The following is a 20,525-nucleotide window of genomic DNA, read 5'->3' on the forward strand; positions in this document are numbered from 1 at the left end:
AGTTGCGTAACGTGACATATAGTACATGTATTAAACCAACCTAAGTTAATATCTCTGTAAATCATGGGCATATTTTGAAAAAAGTTTAATATCACTCAATTTCAATGGTTTAAACCAGTGGTTCTCAACCTTTTGGAGCCGTGACCCCCATTATAACAGGTAAAGGGGATTGTGACCCCCCGCCCGGGTCACACCATGAGAAATAGGAACATTAGCCTACATAATACTTAAAAAACAAAGAAAAAAAAACAAATGACTGAAAAAAATTCATCAAACTACGAAAAAATAATAGCAGTCTGGTAAAATAGCACACACATGCTACAATAAAACATTAGATTATATGCTAATGAAAATATGTATATTTTATCTAAATGATCTGGTGACCCCCCAAATTTGTCTCGCGACCCCCTTGGGGGTCCCGACCCCCAGGTTGAGAACCACTGGTTTAAACCAAGGTAGTATATTTTTCATGATGTTGTCTAAAAGTGAGACACTACTATAATGATTTGGTGGAGAACCTATTGAATGTTTTTTCTCTTGCAAAGCTTCTGCACATCAATAACAGTGAAATATATATTAAGGTTATACCCGAAACCACCACAGCCAGTCTAGCATTTTGAACGTAATGTTTGCTCTATGGCAGAAAGAACACTGACAGCTCCAAAGACATTTCAACGCGTCTTGAATTGATTGAACTTTAGAAACCCTTGACACTTTGTGCGGAGAAACTCAATTATCAAAGAAAACTTGCAGCACTTGCAGACGAGGTGGCATTTAAACATTAACTGCAGAGGTTAAGTAGTTCACCTTAACAGCTGTGGAGCTGTTTTTCAGTTTTATAGAATTAGAAGTTTACAGAATAGAATACAAATCTATTTATAGAGCTACAAAAATGTAAATCGATGTGCTTTACAGAAAGGAGGAACATAATGAAACATCACATACCCCATTTCACACACACACGAAAAAAAGACTAACAGTTTTAGCACATATCAAAAGACAGCAACTTTTCGTACTCAAGCCCAAACGGAAATGGTTTTAATTTGCTTTTTTAGAACTCAGCACATCTTCATTAGGAAGAGTGTTCCACTTTCATGGAGCATAGTGACTGAACACGGGGGACTATCCGAAGGGTGTTTGATCTGAGGCATCTACTAGGTTTAAAAATGACTAAAAGATCTTTGACACATTGAAGGGCATTACCATTTTGAACACGAGGCCAGTGTGAGTCTTTTAGAATTGGAGTGATGTGAGAATGTGTTCTTTTTTGTGTACGGATGCACCCAGCAGATTTCTGAATCATCAGTCAATTTCTGAGTGAGGCCAAAGAAAAGGACAAGGCAATAATCAAAATGTGTAAAAGTTCCTAGTTTTGTAGATGTTTTTGAGATTAAAAATAAAAGCCTTGTGAGTGACATTGTTATTGTGTCGGCTGATCCCAAAATCTCTTACATTTTATTTTGGTGTAACATCACTTGGTCCAATAAAGAGTTGATAAACGTAGACATTTTAGTCCTTGGGTTTGGCATTTTTGCGTCTCATTTTTCCATTATCCTGTTCTCCACCTCTTTGTTGCAGCGTCCTCTGGTTTCTTCAGACTGGCGTTGGAGCACAAAGGCCTGCTCTGTACAGGAAACAGGTAGAGATTATTGCCTCAGGACACAGTGTTCTCAAAGCTCTCCCCTGTAGTAGATGGGGATGTGTATCAGTGGAGCTGGGTGAAGTAGTATGTTCTCATTAGCATTCTCTGTTAGACAGTTTGAGTAATGAGACCAATAACACAGTCTGTCGCATCTGTCTATTACTGACATACATCCTCACAGCAAACATCTGCACTTGTGTCTTTGCTTGTGATTAAAATGTAGTTTGACTGCAATTACAGTTAGCACCCTGTTAGTCTTTCTGGGATACACACAAATTTACAAGAGATATGCTGTTCCTTTGTTTTAGTTCATTCAACTGAAAACAATGCCACGATGTCACTTAGTGTTTAATGTTATACGTTTTTGAAGTCCAGTGTATTTGATCAATATCAGCTTGCAATTTTTAGCCCAATTCAAATGACCGTATAATTATGTTTTGTATGCACAGACATTAGTTGAATTGCAATTACATGTTTTCAGAAAGTTATCATTTGCCATCTCTGGTTTTGTTCTCTAATACTTTCAGAAACCCAAATCTCAACGTATCCTGCTGCGGGTTTCTGCTCAAGCTCAGCATGTGTCTCTTCAAGCAGTCGTGTCCTAGTTCGGACCAACATGGTAAATCTACAGTAACTGCACCAACGCTTTCATCTCCGTCAGTGTCCTGTTTGTTGGGATTCATTTTTGAATCCGAAAGCCAAGCGTTAAACAATTGCTTGTTTTCTTTGTACGGTTTCATGGACAATGAATATTCATGGTTTAAGTTGTATCAGTTTTGCATAGTCCTATGTTTGACACCCCCTTTTTCATCAGGGTTATTTCACTCAGCTTCCTTCAGCAGCAATGCATAGAAGGCTTCGGTATTGAAATATTTTTTATCATAAACTGAAAAACTGCTTTCTGGCTTTCTAAATCTTCTCCCATCTGTTGTTTTCTACTTTATTTTTGTCCTCTGATGTCTCCTCTTCGTCTTGCTTCTATGAATCTTCTGCCAATTGCACAGTTCCAAAGACTGGTTGTGGTGATCGATTGATTTTCCCCACATCCCCACATTCATGTCATAGTCTCGTCTAGTCTTGCTCTGCCCTGGCTCTGAACTGCTTTGAATCAGTCGTGAACTAGAAGCTGATGGGCTCCTGTGTTGCTGTCTTTACTACGCCACATTGTCTTGTCCCTTTTCGTTTCATTTTTCACATCATGTTCCCTGAAGACCAGCCGTAGATGGACTCAACCTCATTGTTTCCCTTTTTGATACTTCATAAGATTTCTAGCTTTGCTGCACTGATTTCTTCTCAACTATGTGGCTTGTCTGTTCAATTGTCAAACCATTGCCTTGTAACACCACTATAAAGGCTCCAGTATCAGGAATGGATGTGAAGTGTGTTTTTTTCCCATCATCATTAAGTTCATGAGGGACCTCATTTAACAGTGTTTTCTGTTGCTCGAATGCGTGGTAACATTCCATATATTTTGACTTTTTAAGACTTCCATAAAATTGGAGCATGCAGTTTTCGCATAGGCTGTGGGAAATTCACTGAAATGTTGTTGTGTTTTTTTTGACTGATTTAATGGGTTTACATTTTTATAAACCCTCGGGACGGTTTGCTAATTAGTGTTCAGGCCCTAAGGTTTCCTTTCCACTCTGCCCTCATTTTCTGTTTCCATGTCCCCGGATGGTTGGATTTCTTTCTCCTATTGCTCTGCTGCAGACGCTGAGGAGGTAGAGAACATTCTGCAGTACCATCTCCCTGCCCTGTCCTGTCCTCTGTCTGACTGGCCCTCTCTGCTGTGTGAGGCCCCGGGGCTTCAGCTGTGTGACTACAAGGGCCAAAGAGCGACTCAATACTGTGTACTGACTCTGCTGCACATGGCATTTCAACAGGGAGACAGGTAATGTATATAAAGGACAGGCTGTTAATGTCAAATGCACTGCAAAACGTCATAAACTAGATTAGTTTAATTGTGTCAATTTGAGTATAATAATCAGAATCTGAGTTGGTTTGACTAGTTTTGGTTGGGCATTTGACCTAGATTATTTCACTTGTTGTTGTATGTTTCTGATTTGTTTCAAAACATTTTTATTTCAGGTAATCTTCTTCGTCAATGGGACAAGAATTATTGATCTTAAAATAATCTTAAGATCACAGTAAACTTGGTCAGATCAGGACAAAAGTCTAAATGAGTGAAGGTCATTTAAGTCAATGCTTGATATTCACTTTGTGTAGTGTGAACGTGCATAGGGGATTGTCCTCTTCTTTGTTCATTTAATTGTAGAGGTCGACTGATAATGTTTATATTGGACAATGCACAACTTGAACACCCAGAACAATTGATATTATGCTAATGAACATTATGTTTTGAGGACAATCCCTAGGAACAATATACGTATTAGTCTGTATTACAAATGAATATATCAGTATTTTGGGAAATGCACTTGTGTATTTTATAAAATAGGAAGGGAATTGTTGGGTGTTCTTGTCATAGATTTGTGTTCATGAGACTGTTGACCACTTAGATTGTCATTTGTTTTGTGGCACGTTTATCCTCTACCTTCCCAGAGGAATATAATGCAAGCCTTTATGTGGTGTAGCAATGGGTGCATATTTGCATCACGCAGGAGGCCTGTGTTTGAGGAAGGGTCACTGGACACAGTTCTTTTCATTATTAGACAGATTTGTTCAAATGTTGGCAAGTATTGAATCAACAAATGACAAGTAACATTTCCGTGAGTCTAAGCAACATGTATTCAGGTGTGATGCCAAATGTATCTCTGGAATGCAAGTACATAATGTAAAGTTGGATGTTTTTGTTCCATCAAATAGCCAGATGGGCAGGTCCCATCAAATTTGAACCCGTTGATTTGCTGGGAATTTCATGTTAAATGAACTCTGGAGAATTTTGGAATGGTCTAAAAAGAGAAAATCTCCAGTGGGTTGCAGCGCTGTGATGCCAAAGGTTACATGTAAATGGATGGAATATTCCCCCATCATTTAAGGTCAGCTTAAGTTCTTGAGACTAGTTTGAGACATCTTTTTATGAGATGGGCTACACAAGGTGCCTTTTAAAGAGTTATTTTCATTTGTAATTTACATGTAGAAGCAATATAATCCCTGCTTCTGTATGTGACCAGTCATGGCTCAACAGAGTTCACCATAAATGCACACTGTCTTTGATTTTTTTGATCATCTCACATCATAAAATAGCATGTTCTTCTGTGTTTCTGCCGCTTTCTAGGCTCCTCCCAGACCAGACTGTGTTCTCTAGTGTGGTCTGGCTGCTGCGTTCAGTTCAGGAGCAGGGCAGCTGCGTCCTCCCTCGTTTCGTGCTCCGCTCTGCCCTCTACCTACTGTCCGTGACACAGGACAACAGCCCCAGCCTCGATAAGGTGCAGTGCAGTTTGTGTCCTTCATTTTAGAGAAACAATGAAACCATGAACCTAGAAATGACTCAGCTCTCAGTAGACAGGTGAAATGTGTGCCTTGAGCTGTAAATTATTCAGTGTGCATGACATACGGTGTCATTTTTACGACATGGTAAATCTTTAGCCCACAGCGAATTACTTTTACAGTCAATTTTAACTGTGTCTGCCCTGGGTTCATTTGCATTGAAAATAATAAAGGTTTTATCTGACACACTTTTTGCTGATTCACAGTTTTTTTTTTTTTTTTTTTTTTTACAAAGGCTCAGTTGAACTGCATTAGCAAGGCCCTCTCATCCTGCAAAACCTTCTCCGCCCTTTACATCCACCACCCATCGCTCCTTCACTTCATCTGCCGCTACGCCGAGTTTGCAGACAAATTCAAGCCACTGGTTTTAGAGCTTTGGTTAACCAGGAAAGTGTTGCATCCGGAAATTAGCATGGTGAGAATTTGTCTGTTTTAACTCATATGACCGAATGTTTATGAGTGAAGCTATGTCAATGAATATGCAGTACTTGCCTGTGGAGAACGGAACAGATGATGTTTGTTATTGTTAAGCAGATGTTTGGACGAAACTGAATTTGATCAGTGGGTGGATTTCTTTTTATATTGTCAAAGGGGGAGTTTTATGCAAAATCAACAATACAATGTTGTTCCCTCTTCCAAATCTCATCCCAGCTTTAGCATAGCGGTGGCAGCCCCCAAACCTTCTCCTAAGGACCGACGTATCCAGGAAATGCTTTCCTCACCTGTCACTCTCTTGCTAAGCTTAATCCTTTCATCCCAAAGTCATCACTGCACTACAGCCACAGAAGTTGCACATACTTTTTCCCTCTGTATTGAAACAGCTGTGCAGCGAAGGGGAGCAAAAGGAGGAGGGATGGAACGGCTTACAGTGATATCAAGTGACAATCAGGAAGTGAAACTACTCGGTATTTTGTTTTAGCTGTTTGAGATTAATATTGTATTTTCTAACCAACAAAGTGTAAGATAGTGATAAAGATGTGATAAAGAAATACCTGATATGTCGCACTCTCATATATACTGTATATAATAGAGTAAAACAATGGTTATAACTTTCAGGGAAACAGGGAAGAAAAACAGCAACACGGTGAACCTGAAATAACTGAACTCCTAACTTTGATAGAAAAGTACCCCGCTGTCATCATAACCCTCCTGGTGAGAGCCCTGAAATCTAAAACAAACAACACACTCACATCATTTGTGAATACTGAGTTGTACTGGCTTTTTCACACATGCACGTTGCATCTTATTTGTCTGTATCCAGGACATGGTGTGCACCAGAGAGATTAGTTTGGCCCAGCGAGCCCTCAGAGTGCTGGAGGTCCTCTTAAGCTCTCAAACACATTATGAAGCACAATTGTGTGCAAACCTGGGGCCAGCTCTGCTTCAAGCTTTGCAGAAGATCAGTGTGGAGGAGATCGGACACAAGCAGGGAAACGCCGCACAGGGTAAGATGTCATGGCTGTGGTAGATGTCTGCTTTGGCATGCACTCTGTCAATATTGAGCTACCTGATATACCTATTTCCATGATCTCAAGATCCAAGGTGGTCCGGAATTTCCTCTTTTCTGCTTGAGGACCCAAAGTAATAATTCATTTGCAATAAGGATATGAAATTACATTCGATCCTACACTTTTTTGTGTCTCATAGAGCCTTCTACATAACAACAAAGCCAACCTTTCCTTTATGTTCACAGTCTTGATGTTCACAAATTAATCAATAACGGCACAACTAATTCATTTGTGGGTAGTAAACACGTTCCCTGAAAAGTGACTTTTTTGTATGGTATTTGCATCAAGAGAATTTCACCCTAACAATCAACGGCAAAACAAATGGCTGCATGTCATGGGTTCATCTCATGAGAAAATAAGAAGAAGAAGAAGAAGAAGAAGATCTTTATTTATATAGCGCCTTTCACAGACATGGTCACAAAGCGCTTTACATGAGACAATTGTACATTCACTCCATACTCGGTGGTGGAAAGCTACGTTTGTAGCTTCAGTTCCCCTGGGGGAGACTGTCAGAGGTCGCAGACACCAAAAAATACATTGTGAAGCCTTACCCATCATACCCATCCACTTTTTCATACGCTCATGATCGTTATGCCAGGCTTTATGTAAGCCATCTCTCATCCATATTGTAGAATTCTGCTTTGCAACCCACTGCAACAAAAACAACAAACAGTGGTGTATCTGATTGCGAGAAGCTTGTTTTGTATCACAGGCATGTCTTTTATTTATCAACTTATAATCTGAAATGTGCTTCAGAATAGCTTTAAGGAGTCACTGCATGTTTAAGCTGCTTCCAAATTCAAGCTCCATGTCTGACAGTGTGAGTGATGTTGTTTATTTCGGTTTGGGCTAAAATCCCAGGGAACATCAGTATTCTGAATATGGAGTAATGAGGCCAGGTGAAATGTTATTCAGGGTAAGTGTCAGGCTGCAGCGTCCCCCTGTGCCACTGTGTCCTGATTTACAGAGACAAATGTTTGGTACACCTGCATGCTGATTCTGTTATCACACCGTCCATCCCAGAGTTTTAACCCTGACATGTCCTTTGGTTGAGCAGTCAAATCACTCCCACTGGTGCTGAGGCTGCTGTGCATGACCCAGGCCAGCGAGCCATCGTCATCTGTTTCCTCTTGCAAAATCGATGGAGTGCATTTCAAGCTCCTCTACCACGGTGAGTCCATTAAGTTTACACACAATAAACTGGCCAACAACATTATCAGCAACAAATCCATATTTCAAACAAAACTAATATGTGCATTAGTAGAATGAGGCCCCAGGTTTATTCTGGTCCTGCCCCCTTTATGAACACCGTTGGACAGACATATAATGTCACCAATTAACCTCTTAACCCCCACCTGAACTGAGCTCATTTTCTCCAGTTTGGCTTTACCAAAACCTAAACGCTTCTCAACTGGAGACTTACAGACTATAGGCCAGAGTAACGGCTCATTTGAAAGCTAAGACCTATAAAAATGCCATTTTTGTTGTGTTTTTGTCATTTTTTTGGTCATTTTTTTGCCATCTTCATTGCGTCACATTTTTGTCGCTCTTTTGTTGCTTTTTTTGTTGCCTCACTCACTTTTTAATCATGTTTTTGTCGCTTGTTTATTGTGTTTTTGTCACTCTTTTGTTTCTTTTTTATTCTTTTTGTTTTGTTTTTTCATCCTCGTTTTCGTCACTGCTTTGACACTTTGTTGAAGAAGCTTTTGGATTTGGGTGAAGCCAAACTGGAGAAAATGTGCTTGGTTCAGGTGTGGGTTAAGAGGTTTAAAAAGAAATCACAGACTACAATGGAACATTACTATGAAACAATTCGAAGCATCTGAACTCACAAAATCAACTTTGGTTGGTTTAAGGGAAAAAGACTGTACAGCGTTCCTGAAGTTAAAGATGAAATATGTGAACCTTGAATTATCTGAAATTATTTGTGAATGGAAGTTGAAGCTCAATAGAGAGATTGTCCTTCACGTTACAGTGTCATTCAATTGCTTGTCAAAATTCTCGCCACCTCTTTTTAAATCTGTAAATACATTTTCATCTCATTCTTAGGTCGGCCGTTAATTTATTAATTTTGTTGTGACATGTGTGATAAACATTTGGTTTACCCTTGACATTCTGTCTTGAATAATGTAATATTTTCCAGTTGAATATAGTTTTGGGCTCTGTGGAGTCTGTCAATTCCTGAAATATCAAACGGTGACAGTGACTGCATTTGTGTTTGTCAGTGAGCAACATAACCGGGAAACTGAAGCCTAACAACACGGAGAGCCTGCTGCTCGCCTTCAACTACATGCACTGCCACCTCAGCCTGTCTCCTGCAGCCAGCACTGACAGAGGTTAGGCGTTTCAACTTCTAATATTGTCACAATCTTCTCTTTTGAATGATTTTGAACATTAATGGATGCAAACATTGTTCATCTGCTGCGTTGTCGTAACTGATGAAATGTCCCAGTTATCTGTGTGTAATAACTGACAGTAGTATTTTTATGTGGGTCACAAATTGCCATGACGACCGCTTGTTTTCTTCTTCTCCATGATCCACTTTGACACAGTCATTAACGGCTGATTTTTTTTACAGTGATGCTAAAGTAACAGATATCTAGTTCAATCAAATCTCACCGTTTTAACAAAAGAAAGGGCAGTCTTTGTTTCTAAATGTCACGCTAACACTGTGCACGCTCTCCGCAGCTGTCTCCACGCTGCTCTCCAACACTGCACTGATGGAGCGTTTGGAGACGATCACCTCTGTGTCCTCCTCTCCATCCCCGGCCTCTGCAGCTCTCCTCTGCAGCGGCCATCTACTCCTGTCCTCCCTCATTACTTTGCAGCGTGTACACTCGGCTAAGGTGCGCGCCACAGCCCGGCCTTTTCTCTTATCACAACTTCAAGGTCAAAACGGAAAGCTTCAAGTATTGTCTGATGTTGCATTGATGGCAGAGCTCAACTTTGAACGGCTTTGATTAAAATGTCTTTCTTCTCGCTTCTTGTTTTGTATTCTGAAAGGTCCATAAAGATATCAGTTGGAGTCTGGACCAAGCTTTGCGGAGACTTGTTTTTGGGAAAAGAAGCACTGACAGTTTCTTGCTGGGTAACGAACGTAACATTCATCCAAATTGTGTTAGTTTTTGTTTGACCTTTTTTTTGTGTGTGACCCTGTTCCTTTCATGTAGCTCTATATTATCTGGTCCATTCATGCACTGCCTCTGGTGTATTCAATTCAGTCAGGGTCAAGCCAACAGCGCAGCAGAGAATCACCTCTATTCGGTTTACACTTTACCCTGTGTAAGCCGTGACTGCAGATGTTTTATTCTCTGTGGAGGAAAACCAAACCGGGCGCTGGCATTAGACACGCTTTCATTACACAAAGTGGCATTTCTCACCGGGCTCACGCTCAGATCCGCCGGCTGCTACCGAGTCTCTGTCTGTCAGCGGGATAAGTGACCTGTCAGGGTCCGTGTGATGCATCGGCTCTTCTCCCCATCCTTCCCATCCATCCCTACATCTTTTTCATTCATCCCCCCTGTCACTCTCTGCTGTCCCACAACGACGCTAATTGAGAGCTCCCTCTCCCGGAGAGCTTTGATCTGAGAGTTTGGATCACGAGGGTTTTTTTTGTGTGTCGTATTTGAGCAGATATGTCTTACTTACAGTCTGTTTCAAGCCCTTTGAACACCCCAAATTATTATCTTTATTATACCCAAAAAACTTTAATGATGAGAAATTTGTTATAAAGTGGTAGCTCACTGTCAAGTATCAATGAAGAGTGTTGCCGCCATTACTTCTCAGATGCTCAGATGAATTATTTACTTTCTCTCTCACCCTTTTTCATGTCGCTCGTTTTACTGTATCTCCACATATTTGTGAGCCAGTCGCTAGATACTATTTCTGTACTATACTATACCTGAAAAGTATTTGGAAGCGAGTTGAAGTTTGGACTGTGTTCATCTTTCCGTGCGCTGCTGTGACACATACTGTACATTTGGTTTCGGCCCCTGGCTTTACTCCATCGACCAAGCATTGTTTTTTTGTTTTTCTTCTTTAACTATATTGACTCCTTCTTGGCCACATAGGGTTGTATAGTGATTTTTTTGCGTTTCTCCGCAGTGAGTTACCTGAAATTGCTGCAGGCCCTCCTTGATGTGGACCTGGCGTCACCGCTGCTGTGTGTAAGCACTGGCCCTTCACTAGTGGGCCCCAGACCTCTGGGCGTGGAGGACGGAGTTTTGTACCCACTGGGGTCTAAAGGAGCCCAGTTCCTCGCTGTGGCTCTCAACGGACTTCTTTTACAGGTAGCAATAATAAATTGAATGAAAAATGTGAACTGTACAGTCACCGGTGTTCATAAGGGGTAAGCTCTCATCTCCTGCAAAAAGGGAAGGGAATCACATGACTCAAGTCACCCTAAGAGCTCCACACAAGTTACAGCACAAATATGGGTGCAAAAAGGTCGTCCATGTCTTTTTAAAATTTGTTTTTTTAATGGTTTGATTAAACTTGACTTAAATAGATAGACTAAACTTACTTTGATCCAACAGGGAAATACAACAGTGCACAGTATTACAAAGCACATATTGTATCTAAAACAAACGAGTATGTTCAGCACAGTAATTACGCTTACACTGAGGACTTCTCTCACTCCTATAGAGCCGCAATCACTGGCTGAGAGTTGTAAACTGGTCTAATAAGCTTTGAAGCCCGTCATATTTCTGCTCTCTATCCTGTGTCAAGACAAAGTGCTGATCTAAGCTTTGCTGTTCTGGTTCAGCGCACAACACTCTGTCATCTGGAAGTCGATATAAGTAAATGTCCTCTTCTCTCACCTGTATTATGCTCTTTTTTTCCCCTTGATGCTGATGCTGAGAACAAAACAAACATTGCTGCATTTCTCCTTCTACCCAGGCTTTGCTTAACCAATGCACCTCAATTGCTTTTGTCGGTTTTCAATCCTTTCTCCTGACTCTTTCCACTCCAGGATTACACTGCAACTCTCCTCAGTCTTCTCTATATCTGCCTGGCCTACTTCAGTATTTTTGGACACACCATAGCGCTCGCTGCCAGCCTCACTTCTGTGGGAGAGGCATACATTATTAAAGCCGTACTTAGCTGCTCTGCCTGGTATTCCCCTGGTTCTTTTTTGTATTCACAATGCATTTTTACTGACACCGAACATGTGTCCAGGGGGTGTGAGTCAAAGACGTCTGTGTCTTTTTCCGTATAGTTGTTGTAATTTCCCCTGAACTGTGTTCCTTCCTGATGAAGAATTAAAGCCTCTGTTCATTCATAATGTGCATCTTTCAGAAACATGAGGCGCTGCTGGGAGCCTCAGTGACCTGCCTGAGCTCCCTGCTGGGTTTCCTACAGAGAAAGAGCCCCATGACAGGTATAGTCTGTGCACAGGTAACACAGAGTTAAGGTTAATGAAAAAACTTTGTGCAATCCTTTTACACTGTACTGGAGTTATGTGCTAGCTACATACCAAGATACATAAAAGGTTTTTACAGCTGCACTACACACTATCTCACAAAAATGCTTGGGAGCTTGTTCCAAAAGAGCTGGTTCCTAACCTGAAGAAAGGTGTGAGGTCTGCTGCTTCTGTGTGGGAGTTCAGACTCCGAGTTGGGCATAATGTGGTAAAAGTAAAGTCTTGTGACAGTTTCTGCTCTTTGTCCATACACGGTTTCAAACGTGTCCTCAGCAGCTCATTAGTTTAGTTTAGTTTAGTTTATTTGAGCAACAGATGCATACAGGTATAGTATACATATAACATACAGAATTATTCACAACATAAGAGGTTAGTGCTGCTCAAAGGGAGTAGGAAGAAGTTAGTTATAACTTATTAGGCCCTACCCCTCCTTTCAGACTTACACAACTTAAACTACTGCTCACGGCACAATATTTTTAATGTATAATTAGGCTTTAACCATGAGATCTATGCGGCAATTCCAGACTGAGGAATTGCCTTTGTAGCAAATTAAATCAACAAACGGCTCCTCTTAGCAAATCCCAAACAGTAAAGTCATTAGTTCATAACATTCTTGTGTTGCACTTGCATAAGGTTGAAGGTGCACATTCTGGACATACATAATAAATCCGGATTCATAACATACTTCTCATTATCAAGGATCAAAATAACAAGGACAATTCATAGTTCAGGAACAGATGATTAATTACAGGAGTTTTGCATACTTTTCCAGTATTTGCTTTCTGTACATTATTTTAAATTGTACTACAGTTGAACACATTTTTAAATCCTCTTCTAATGAGTTCCAGAGGTCGACTCCACTTCGTGTAACAGACATACTTTTTTTGAGTTGTGCGGGATATATAATATTTTTTCTTAAATGTTAACAAAAGTGCCATTTCTCTACAGAAATGTTCACATTTTCAAGGTATGGATTTTCATCTGGTTGAGCAGAGTCAGAAAGAAGCCTGGCATTGCTAGTGCTTATAAAGGTATCTTTGAATGCCCTTGAGCTCCTGCAGTAATTTCCATTTTCCATCACATATACCGTAATTGTACACACTTTTTGCGCTTCTGAAAATGTTCCTTTTATACTCTCTCTGTTAGTGCATTTTAAATTAGTCCGGCATAGCTTTTATGCAAATAAAAATAAAACTGGCACATTTACTTCATTGTCAGTGCTTTTATTGGTGAAATACTTATCAAAAAGCATGCAATGCCTGAGACCTGACTCATACTATTACTTTGCCGAGAGTGGGAAATCTCCAGCTCCTCTCAATGAAATGTTCATTATCTATTAGCTCAGCAAAACTGTAGTATTTTTTTTACCGTTGTTATAGCCTACACAGATTTACATTTTTAATGGCCCTCTGTTTTTCACTTTGTGTGTGGTAGCCCGGATGATAGTGTGTCAGCCCTGGTGTCGCTTCCTCCTCTTCTGCCTGGTCGGCTCAGGACAAAGCAGCCTCCTGCATCCTGCCACTCTCCAGCTCATCACTTTGGTGAGCTGCATCCACACACTACTCCAACCTCAACACGCAGCCAAGTCAACATGAACATTTGATTACAAGCGTATCAAAGGTTAATGCAGCTGAAAATCATTATAGTAAATCATGGGAGTAGGAGAGCACAGACAAATGGGACAAATTGCAGTGACTGTATTACAAACCTCACCCTCATTCTATATTGATCAATATTGCATCATTGTGTTCTATTGCTGCTTTCTACAAACCATTCTTTCACATTACATTATACTGTGGAGTCAATACCATTTCTTTTCCATTGTCCTCATACCCAAATAATATCCATGTATTCATATTCATATCTTTATCCCGTGCAGCTACTAAAACACGGTAGTACAGCAGTGATGTGGGAGCCTGACCTAGTCCAGGTTTTGGAGCTTGTGGAGAAAATAGGAGTGAAGGAGCTCAGCCAGGAAGCAGCAGATGCCCTCAGGCTTCTCCTTACACAGGTATACTACTCTCCTGAACACAAATTCACCCATACGGGCTGGGAAACCAAACAACAAAATCAAACTACTAATATATATGCACGTGATCTATTGCCCTAGAAAGTAGGAAACATAAATTGAGGAGATTTAGAAAGTTGTACCCTCTACCACAAAACCTCTGCTGACTCTTGACACTTTCTACTGCATGCTAAAATTATAATGATTGACTGGATGCCCCAGTTAAGCATTACAATTTAAAAATGGATATTAACGCCTCTGGCACCTCTGAATAGCACTGAAATGTCAAGTGTACACCTAATGCTCCAATGCATTTTCGTGTGTACGCCATAAATAGTCATTCTTAATATACTGCTGCTCGGTAATATTATTCAGAATATTGATTCATATTAATTTGTTTCTTTACATTTCTTTACAGTCTATGGAGCCTCTATGAGTGCCCTCAAATTCAACTTGACAAACCGCTCCGTGCAGTGCCTTCAAGTGAGTCAGTGTGAGGAGGCTATATAGCTAATAACAAGTCTTTCAGTGAGAGAGGTATAAATCCAGCCACAGTGGCAGCAGTGATGAACAGTTACTGTCAGGACTCTGCCAGATATGTCTTTCCTGCACTGTCGACTTTCAAATCCAAGAGCCATGGCATCTTCCCACACCACAGTAATTGGACCTATTTTTTTTTAAACAGGGAGCTCTATTACACCAGGCTCATTTAGTATGTGGCACAGCATATTTTAGAGTAGCGCTTGGTATTTTCTCCAGCTTATGCAATTTAATGCTAATCACAGCTATTACTTCTGTCTCTTCAACTGTCCCATAATCATCCCCTACTTTTGTGTCATGTGTAATCACTCTCAGTACAAATGCAAGCTCATGTCTGTGCCATGAATCAAAAGGCTGAAAATACCACTGTAGTGTGATATGTACATGAAGCCAGCTTAAAACATGGTGAACATACTAAAATATGCCAAGATGTTAATACTTAAAAAAATGTTTTAAACACTGAATACAGTTCACAGCAATTCAATAGTATTGTCTGCTGTTCCTATTCCATATTTTATTTGAGCGTAAACTGCTAATGGCAATTCAGATTTTTTTTAGAAAAACACAGTGAGCTCACATCATCACCCCTGTGTGATCTGATAAGCGGCTCCCTCAGACCCACCGCAGGAGTAGGAAGTGCGAGTCTTAGGCAATGCATCCAAACAGCATTAGACTCGGGTTTTATAAGCAATGACCAGCCAGCGCCATTACCACTGTGAAAACTTTATGTTTTTCACGTTTCCCTGTTGGTCAAGACAACGCCCCCTGCTCCCCCCTCACTTGCCATCACAGTTTTCCAGGAGCCATTTTTAGATAACACTTTAATTGCTCCATCTACAATAGTCTAATTGTGATTGAAATAATTGGTTTCAAATGTTAGTTTTTGTATAATGATTAGTATTAGTTCAAAATACAATCCAATCAATCCCCAGCTTGTTGTTCTTTGCTAAACAAGACACTTTCGCGGACGTTTTTTTTTTTTTTTTTTCAGTGAAATGTTAACGTCACAGCGCCGGCATAAATAACATCTGAATGTGTTTTTGTAAGACGCAGAAGGCGCTGCCGCCACATCTCATTGTGTCTCCGGGATTTGGCATCATATTGGACCAGAAATGTGTTTAGTATTCTGAAAGTAGCTCAGAATCAGAGAGGTGACAGAATGATGGCACCCTCTGCAGCTCCCGGCGCGGTGTGTGCCAGGGACTGAGGAGTGGTGCGAATCTACGCGCACATCTCTCTGTCAGTGTGAGCGAGTACTCCGGTATTTGTACAGACAGGAGGCAGTTTAGGGAAGGCAGGGTTCGATATGACAGACATACTTCTTCCTCTGGCTGGAGATGGTCAGAGCCTCTCTCCTCATTCTGCGAACTTCTTTCTCATTATTTTTTTTCAAGGTCTATGTTTTTATTGGCCCTATGTTGAACAAACACACGCCCGCAAACACTTCCATGACAGGATGTTCAGCACAGCCACATTACATTTTATACTTTTGGTGAAATTGGTGTATCATTTTTACGATTTATAATCCTAATTTAGATATATCCAGAGACAAGAAAGTTAGATTGCACCTGGACAGGATTTTGAGCTTGTCTGAACTTTTAGTGAATCTTGATAAAGTGCTGAGCAGCTGGTCTGGAGGGGACAGTGAGGAGAGAAAGATGGCAGTACTGTGAGATAACAAGCCGGAGCATGGAAGATTGGTCGGTCTGCAATATTCAGCTCTAGGCCAGAAATACCTGGAGAAAAGCGCAAAGATAAAGTAAGGAACTCAAGTGCCGCACATGAAAAGGCATACTGCTAATTAGCACCATTGTGTGGCTTCCATGTATTGTATAATTAGTAGTCCAGTGTATTTCCCTGTGTGGAGACTTGTGAATGTAAGGCATGTGCGGATATTCTACAAACCCCTGTGGACAATAGAGATTTGCACAATAGAAGATATCTGTCCGGGTTTGTCATTCAGATCTACACAGCTTCTCGAGCCAGCATGACTTTTAATATAGCCTTTTATGTATCTCTTTCTATTGTGTACTTTCCCTGCACAGTCATAGATTTTTTAGATGCCATGCCGGGATTTTCACTTTTTCAAAGTTTTTTTTTTTAAGTGCTTTCAATGAGTTTCTTTTATTACTCATTTTATTGTAATTCTGAAATATCTCAGATAATGTGGAACAGTGTAATCACAGTGTTGCTTGGTTCATTTTTATTTAATTTTCAGAAAAGATCCCAACTCAAGCCTAAGAATAATTTTGGTGAAGGGAGAGAGTTACTAAGATGAACAGATACTGTAAGACAGTGATGTTCCTGAAGATGCTGATTTAAACCACAAGGGGTCTTACAAGATCACGTCATCATGGGCTTTGTGACTGAAAATGAATTGCGAGCTGGTTCATATCTTTATTTTATAGTGGGGCAAATCAAACCTATTTTGGAAAAAAAATTATCTTTGTGATACAAGTATGAAATTTGCAATAGATGTTGCGTATGATTTTCTACGCACTACGCACTATTTTCCAGAAGATGATGCCTACACGGAAAATAGGTCCAATCATATATACAGTGCCTCTCGAAAGTGTTCATACACCTTGAACTTTTGCACATTTTGTCATGTTTACAACTCTAAACATAAAGATTTTATTTCAATTTTTTTACTGAACGTTCACACACAAGTAACCGACAACTGTGAAGTGAAAGCAAAATGATACATGATTCTGTTAATTTTCAAAGAAAAGTGAAAAGTGGGGCATGCATAAGTATTCATACAGATGAATTAATACTTTGTGGGACCCCCTTTTACTGCAATAACAGCAGAAAGTCTTTTGGGGTTTGACTCTCCAAGATTTGCACATGTAGAGACTGACATTTTAGCCCATTCCTCTTTACAAAACAACTCAAGCTCTGTCACATTAGAAGGAGAGCGTTTGTGAACAGCAGTTTTCACTTTATTCCACAGATTTTCAATAGGATTCAGGTCAGGACTTTGACAGGGCCATTCTAACACATTAATATGTTTTTATTGAACCATTCCATTGTAGATTTATCTTTGTATTTAGGGTCATTGTCCTGCTGAAGGTGAATCTCCGCCCCAGCCTCAGTTCTCTTGCTGACTCCTGCAGGTTTTCCTCTAAAATGTCCCTGTGTTTGGCTCCATCCATCTTCCCAACTATTCTTACAATCTCCCCTGTCCCCACTGAGGAAAAGCAGCCCCACAGCATAATGCTCCCCCCCCCATATTTGAAAATGGGGATGGTGCACTCAGGACGATGAGCAGTGTTAGGTTTGCTCCATACATAACGTTTTGCATTTGGGCCAAAAAGTTCAATTTTTGTCTCATCTGACCAAAGCTCCTTCTTCCACATGGAGCTGTGTCCTCCATATGACTTCTAGTAAACTTCAAACAGGATTTCTTATGGCCTCCTTTCAATAATGGCTTTCTTCTTCCACTCGTCCATATAGGCCAGATTTGTGTAGAGTAAGACTTATAGTTGTCCCATGTACAGATTCCCCCAGCTCAGCGGCAGGACTTCACAGCTCCTCCAGAGTTATCTTGGGGCACTTGGTTGTATTTCTTACCAGTGCTCTCCTTGTTCGATCTAATATTTTAGGTGAACGGCCGTGTCTTGGTAAGTTCATAGTGGTGCTTTTCTCTTTACATTTCTGAATGATGGATTGAACAGTTGCTCCGGGAGATGTTTAAATCTTGGGAAATCTTTGTATAACTTAACGCTGCTTTAAACTTCTCCACAGCTTTATCCCTGACCTCTCTGGTGCTCCGTGACCTTCATGATGTTGTTTAGTGACCAATACACTCCGACCACAGCTCTGAGGGCCTAAAAGAACAGCTGAAATTAAACTGAGGGTAGATTACACACAGGTGGCCTCTGTTTAACCGTTAGGCCAAGGAGTGAACATTCTGCCGTCATTAGGAATGTTATGAAGGCAATTTAATGCACTCAGAAAATGCTGTATGAATACTTAGGCACGCCCCACTTTTCACTTTTCTATTTTTTGAAAAATAACAGAATCATGTATCATTTTGCTTTCACTTCACAGTTGTCTGTTACTTGTGTGTGAACGTTCAGTAAAAAAAATCAAAATAAAATCTTTATGTTTAGGGTTGTAAACATGACAAAATGTGCAAAAGTCCAAGGTGTATGAATACTTTCGAGAGGCACTGTATATATATATATATATATAAATATATATATATATATATATATATATATATATATATATAGTTTCTTTTTTTATATATATATATATATATATTATATATTAATATATTTATTTATATATATTTATTTATTGTATATATATTTTTGTTTTTTTTATTTATATATATATATCACTTTTAGGTAGACCTCAGCCCATTACAAGATAATTTTCTTTTGTTCTGACTAGGTCCCGCAAGAGCTTACAAAGGGCAATGAAAAGGTACATACACATAGTATGCAGTAAAGCACATACAGTACGTTTTTAAGAATTAGACTTATTTTTTTATTTTATTTTATTTTTTAGAAAAAAAACTGCCCTTATGTGCCCCACTGAATCCTCACCCTCCGCGGGCGATCTCTCTTTTTTCTCCAAGCTCGGGTCCTGGGAGCTTGAGGGTTCTTTGCAGTAGCCTTGTTCCACCCTATATGCAGCAGCTTTAACACTATGCAAAGCCTAAGACTGAAATGTGATTTATGTCATTGTGTATGAGTTAAAAGAGTGTAAAAGGTAAATATAACTGATTTGAAATGTCCACTAGAGGAAGCCTGAGTGGCACCGTGGTACTCACGCCACAGTGAAAGAAGCACTAGTGGAGATGGTTATGGTTTGATGGTTTTGCGTGTCTGGTTATATTTAGTGCTCAGTGATGCTTAATGCAGTGATGATCAACCTGGGTGTTGGGACGCCCATGGGGGTTGCGACATATTTTCAGGGGGTCGCATCACATGAAAGGCTTATTTTCTATATTTTCTGTATTTTGAATGGAAAACGTGCTGTGGCAATCGCGACACCAAATACCAACGGTTGTTACTATGGGGGTAGCGACTAAAAAAGGTCAAGAAACACTGCCTTAGTGTATTTTGTTGATGAGCTTCAGGATAATTTACAAATATTTACATCATTAACAGATTGTTTTTTAGACTTTGCCTGTCGGTGTTGCATGTTAACCTGTTCATTAATATTGCCAGTCTTATTGAGGTGCTGGAATTGTGTTTTCTTATCGTGAATCTCATTAGAATTACTGCACCTGCCTCGCCTTCCATCTGCCTCAAATACAAGTATGTGTTGTTCTTGCAGGTCCAGCGCAACACATTGCACCCGCCTCCTACAGACCGGGACAAGCTGCGAATGAGGAGCCTGCTGGAGTCCCTCGGCCCACAGACTGACAGTGCCATTCAGAGTTACAATGTCAGTGTCCTATAGCCGCTGTTTAGTCATTCTGTTCTGCGCTGAACGTTAGTGTATAGGATCACTTAGAAACAAAGCACGCCTTCTTTCGGCAGCAAACCATAAATTCTCCTTCAAAGACCGCACAACTTTCATCTGTTTATTGATTCTCTGACTTTTTATCAGCCTGGTAAGCCAGACTACACACCTGCCAGAATGTAGGAGTGTCTGGCTGACCAGGGTAGCTTTTTATTGGATTTCTGTGCTGTTATACAAGAGAACATACAAATTCATTACAGAAGGCCCTGCTCGATCCAGGATCTGAACTCAGCACCTTGTTGCTGTGAGGCAAGAGTGCCACGCTACATTACCACTGTGTGTATTCCTTTGTATGGTTTTATTTATATGGCAAATTGAGCATGTTCACACTTTTTACTTGTTTTATCTAATGTTCACTGGGGTTTAAATAAAAAATAAGTTGTTATAAAGCGTTCTATGAGCTGGGTTTTTCATTTCATAATCGTTGCATGTGGTGATTATTTAAAATAATATAGATGTGTTAAGGGGAGACACTAC

General features: G+C 40.2%; 1 protein-coding gene across 1 annotated transcript in view; it reads left to right on the forward strand.

Moving 5' to 3' along the window:
• The window catches only part of mei1 (meiotic double-stranded break formation protein 1), a gene marked incomplete at its 5' end in the record, with an annotated part of 34,265 nt that extends 14,228 nt beyond the window's left edge, over positions 1 to 20,037 (forward strand). Inside the window, 16 exons of the mRNA XM_079565253.1 lie at positions 1,579 to 1,639; positions 2,170 to 2,261; positions 3,353 to 3,533; positions 4,878 to 5,028; positions 5,325 to 5,504; positions 6,146 to 6,241; positions 6,351 to 6,534; positions 7,655 to 7,768; positions 8,823 to 8,933; positions 9,286 to 9,443; positions 9,601 to 9,685; positions 10,702 to 10,886; positions 11,896 to 11,977; positions 13,454 to 13,560; positions 13,899 to 14,030; positions 19,860 to 20,037. Coding sequence (XP_079421379.1) covers positions 1,579 to 1,639; positions 2,170 to 2,261; positions 3,353 to 3,533; positions 4,878 to 5,028; positions 5,325 to 5,504; positions 6,146 to 6,241; positions 6,351 to 6,534; positions 7,655 to 7,768; positions 8,823 to 8,933; positions 9,286 to 9,443; positions 9,601 to 9,685; positions 10,702 to 10,886; positions 11,896 to 11,977; positions 13,454 to 13,560; positions 13,899 to 14,030; positions 19,860 to 19,985 — 2,045 coding nt within the window. The 3' untranslated portion in view covers positions 19,986 to 20,037. The remainder of the gene's footprint in view (positions 1 to 1,578; positions 1,640 to 2,169; positions 2,262 to 3,352; positions 3,534 to 4,877; positions 5,029 to 5,324; positions 5,505 to 6,145; positions 6,242 to 6,350; positions 6,535 to 7,654; positions 7,769 to 8,822; positions 8,934 to 9,285; positions 9,444 to 9,600; positions 9,686 to 10,701; positions 10,887 to 11,895; positions 11,978 to 13,453; positions 13,561 to 13,898; positions 14,031 to 19,859) is intronic.
• Positions 20,038 to 20,525: the final 488 nt, after the last annotated feature.

Source organism: Gobius niger (genome assembly GCF_951799975.1).
Source record: "Gobius niger genome assembly, chromosome: 10".
In the NCBI taxonomy this organism is placed as follows: domain Eukaryota; kingdom Metazoa; phylum Chordata; class Actinopteri; order Gobiiformes; family Gobiidae; genus Gobius; species Gobius niger.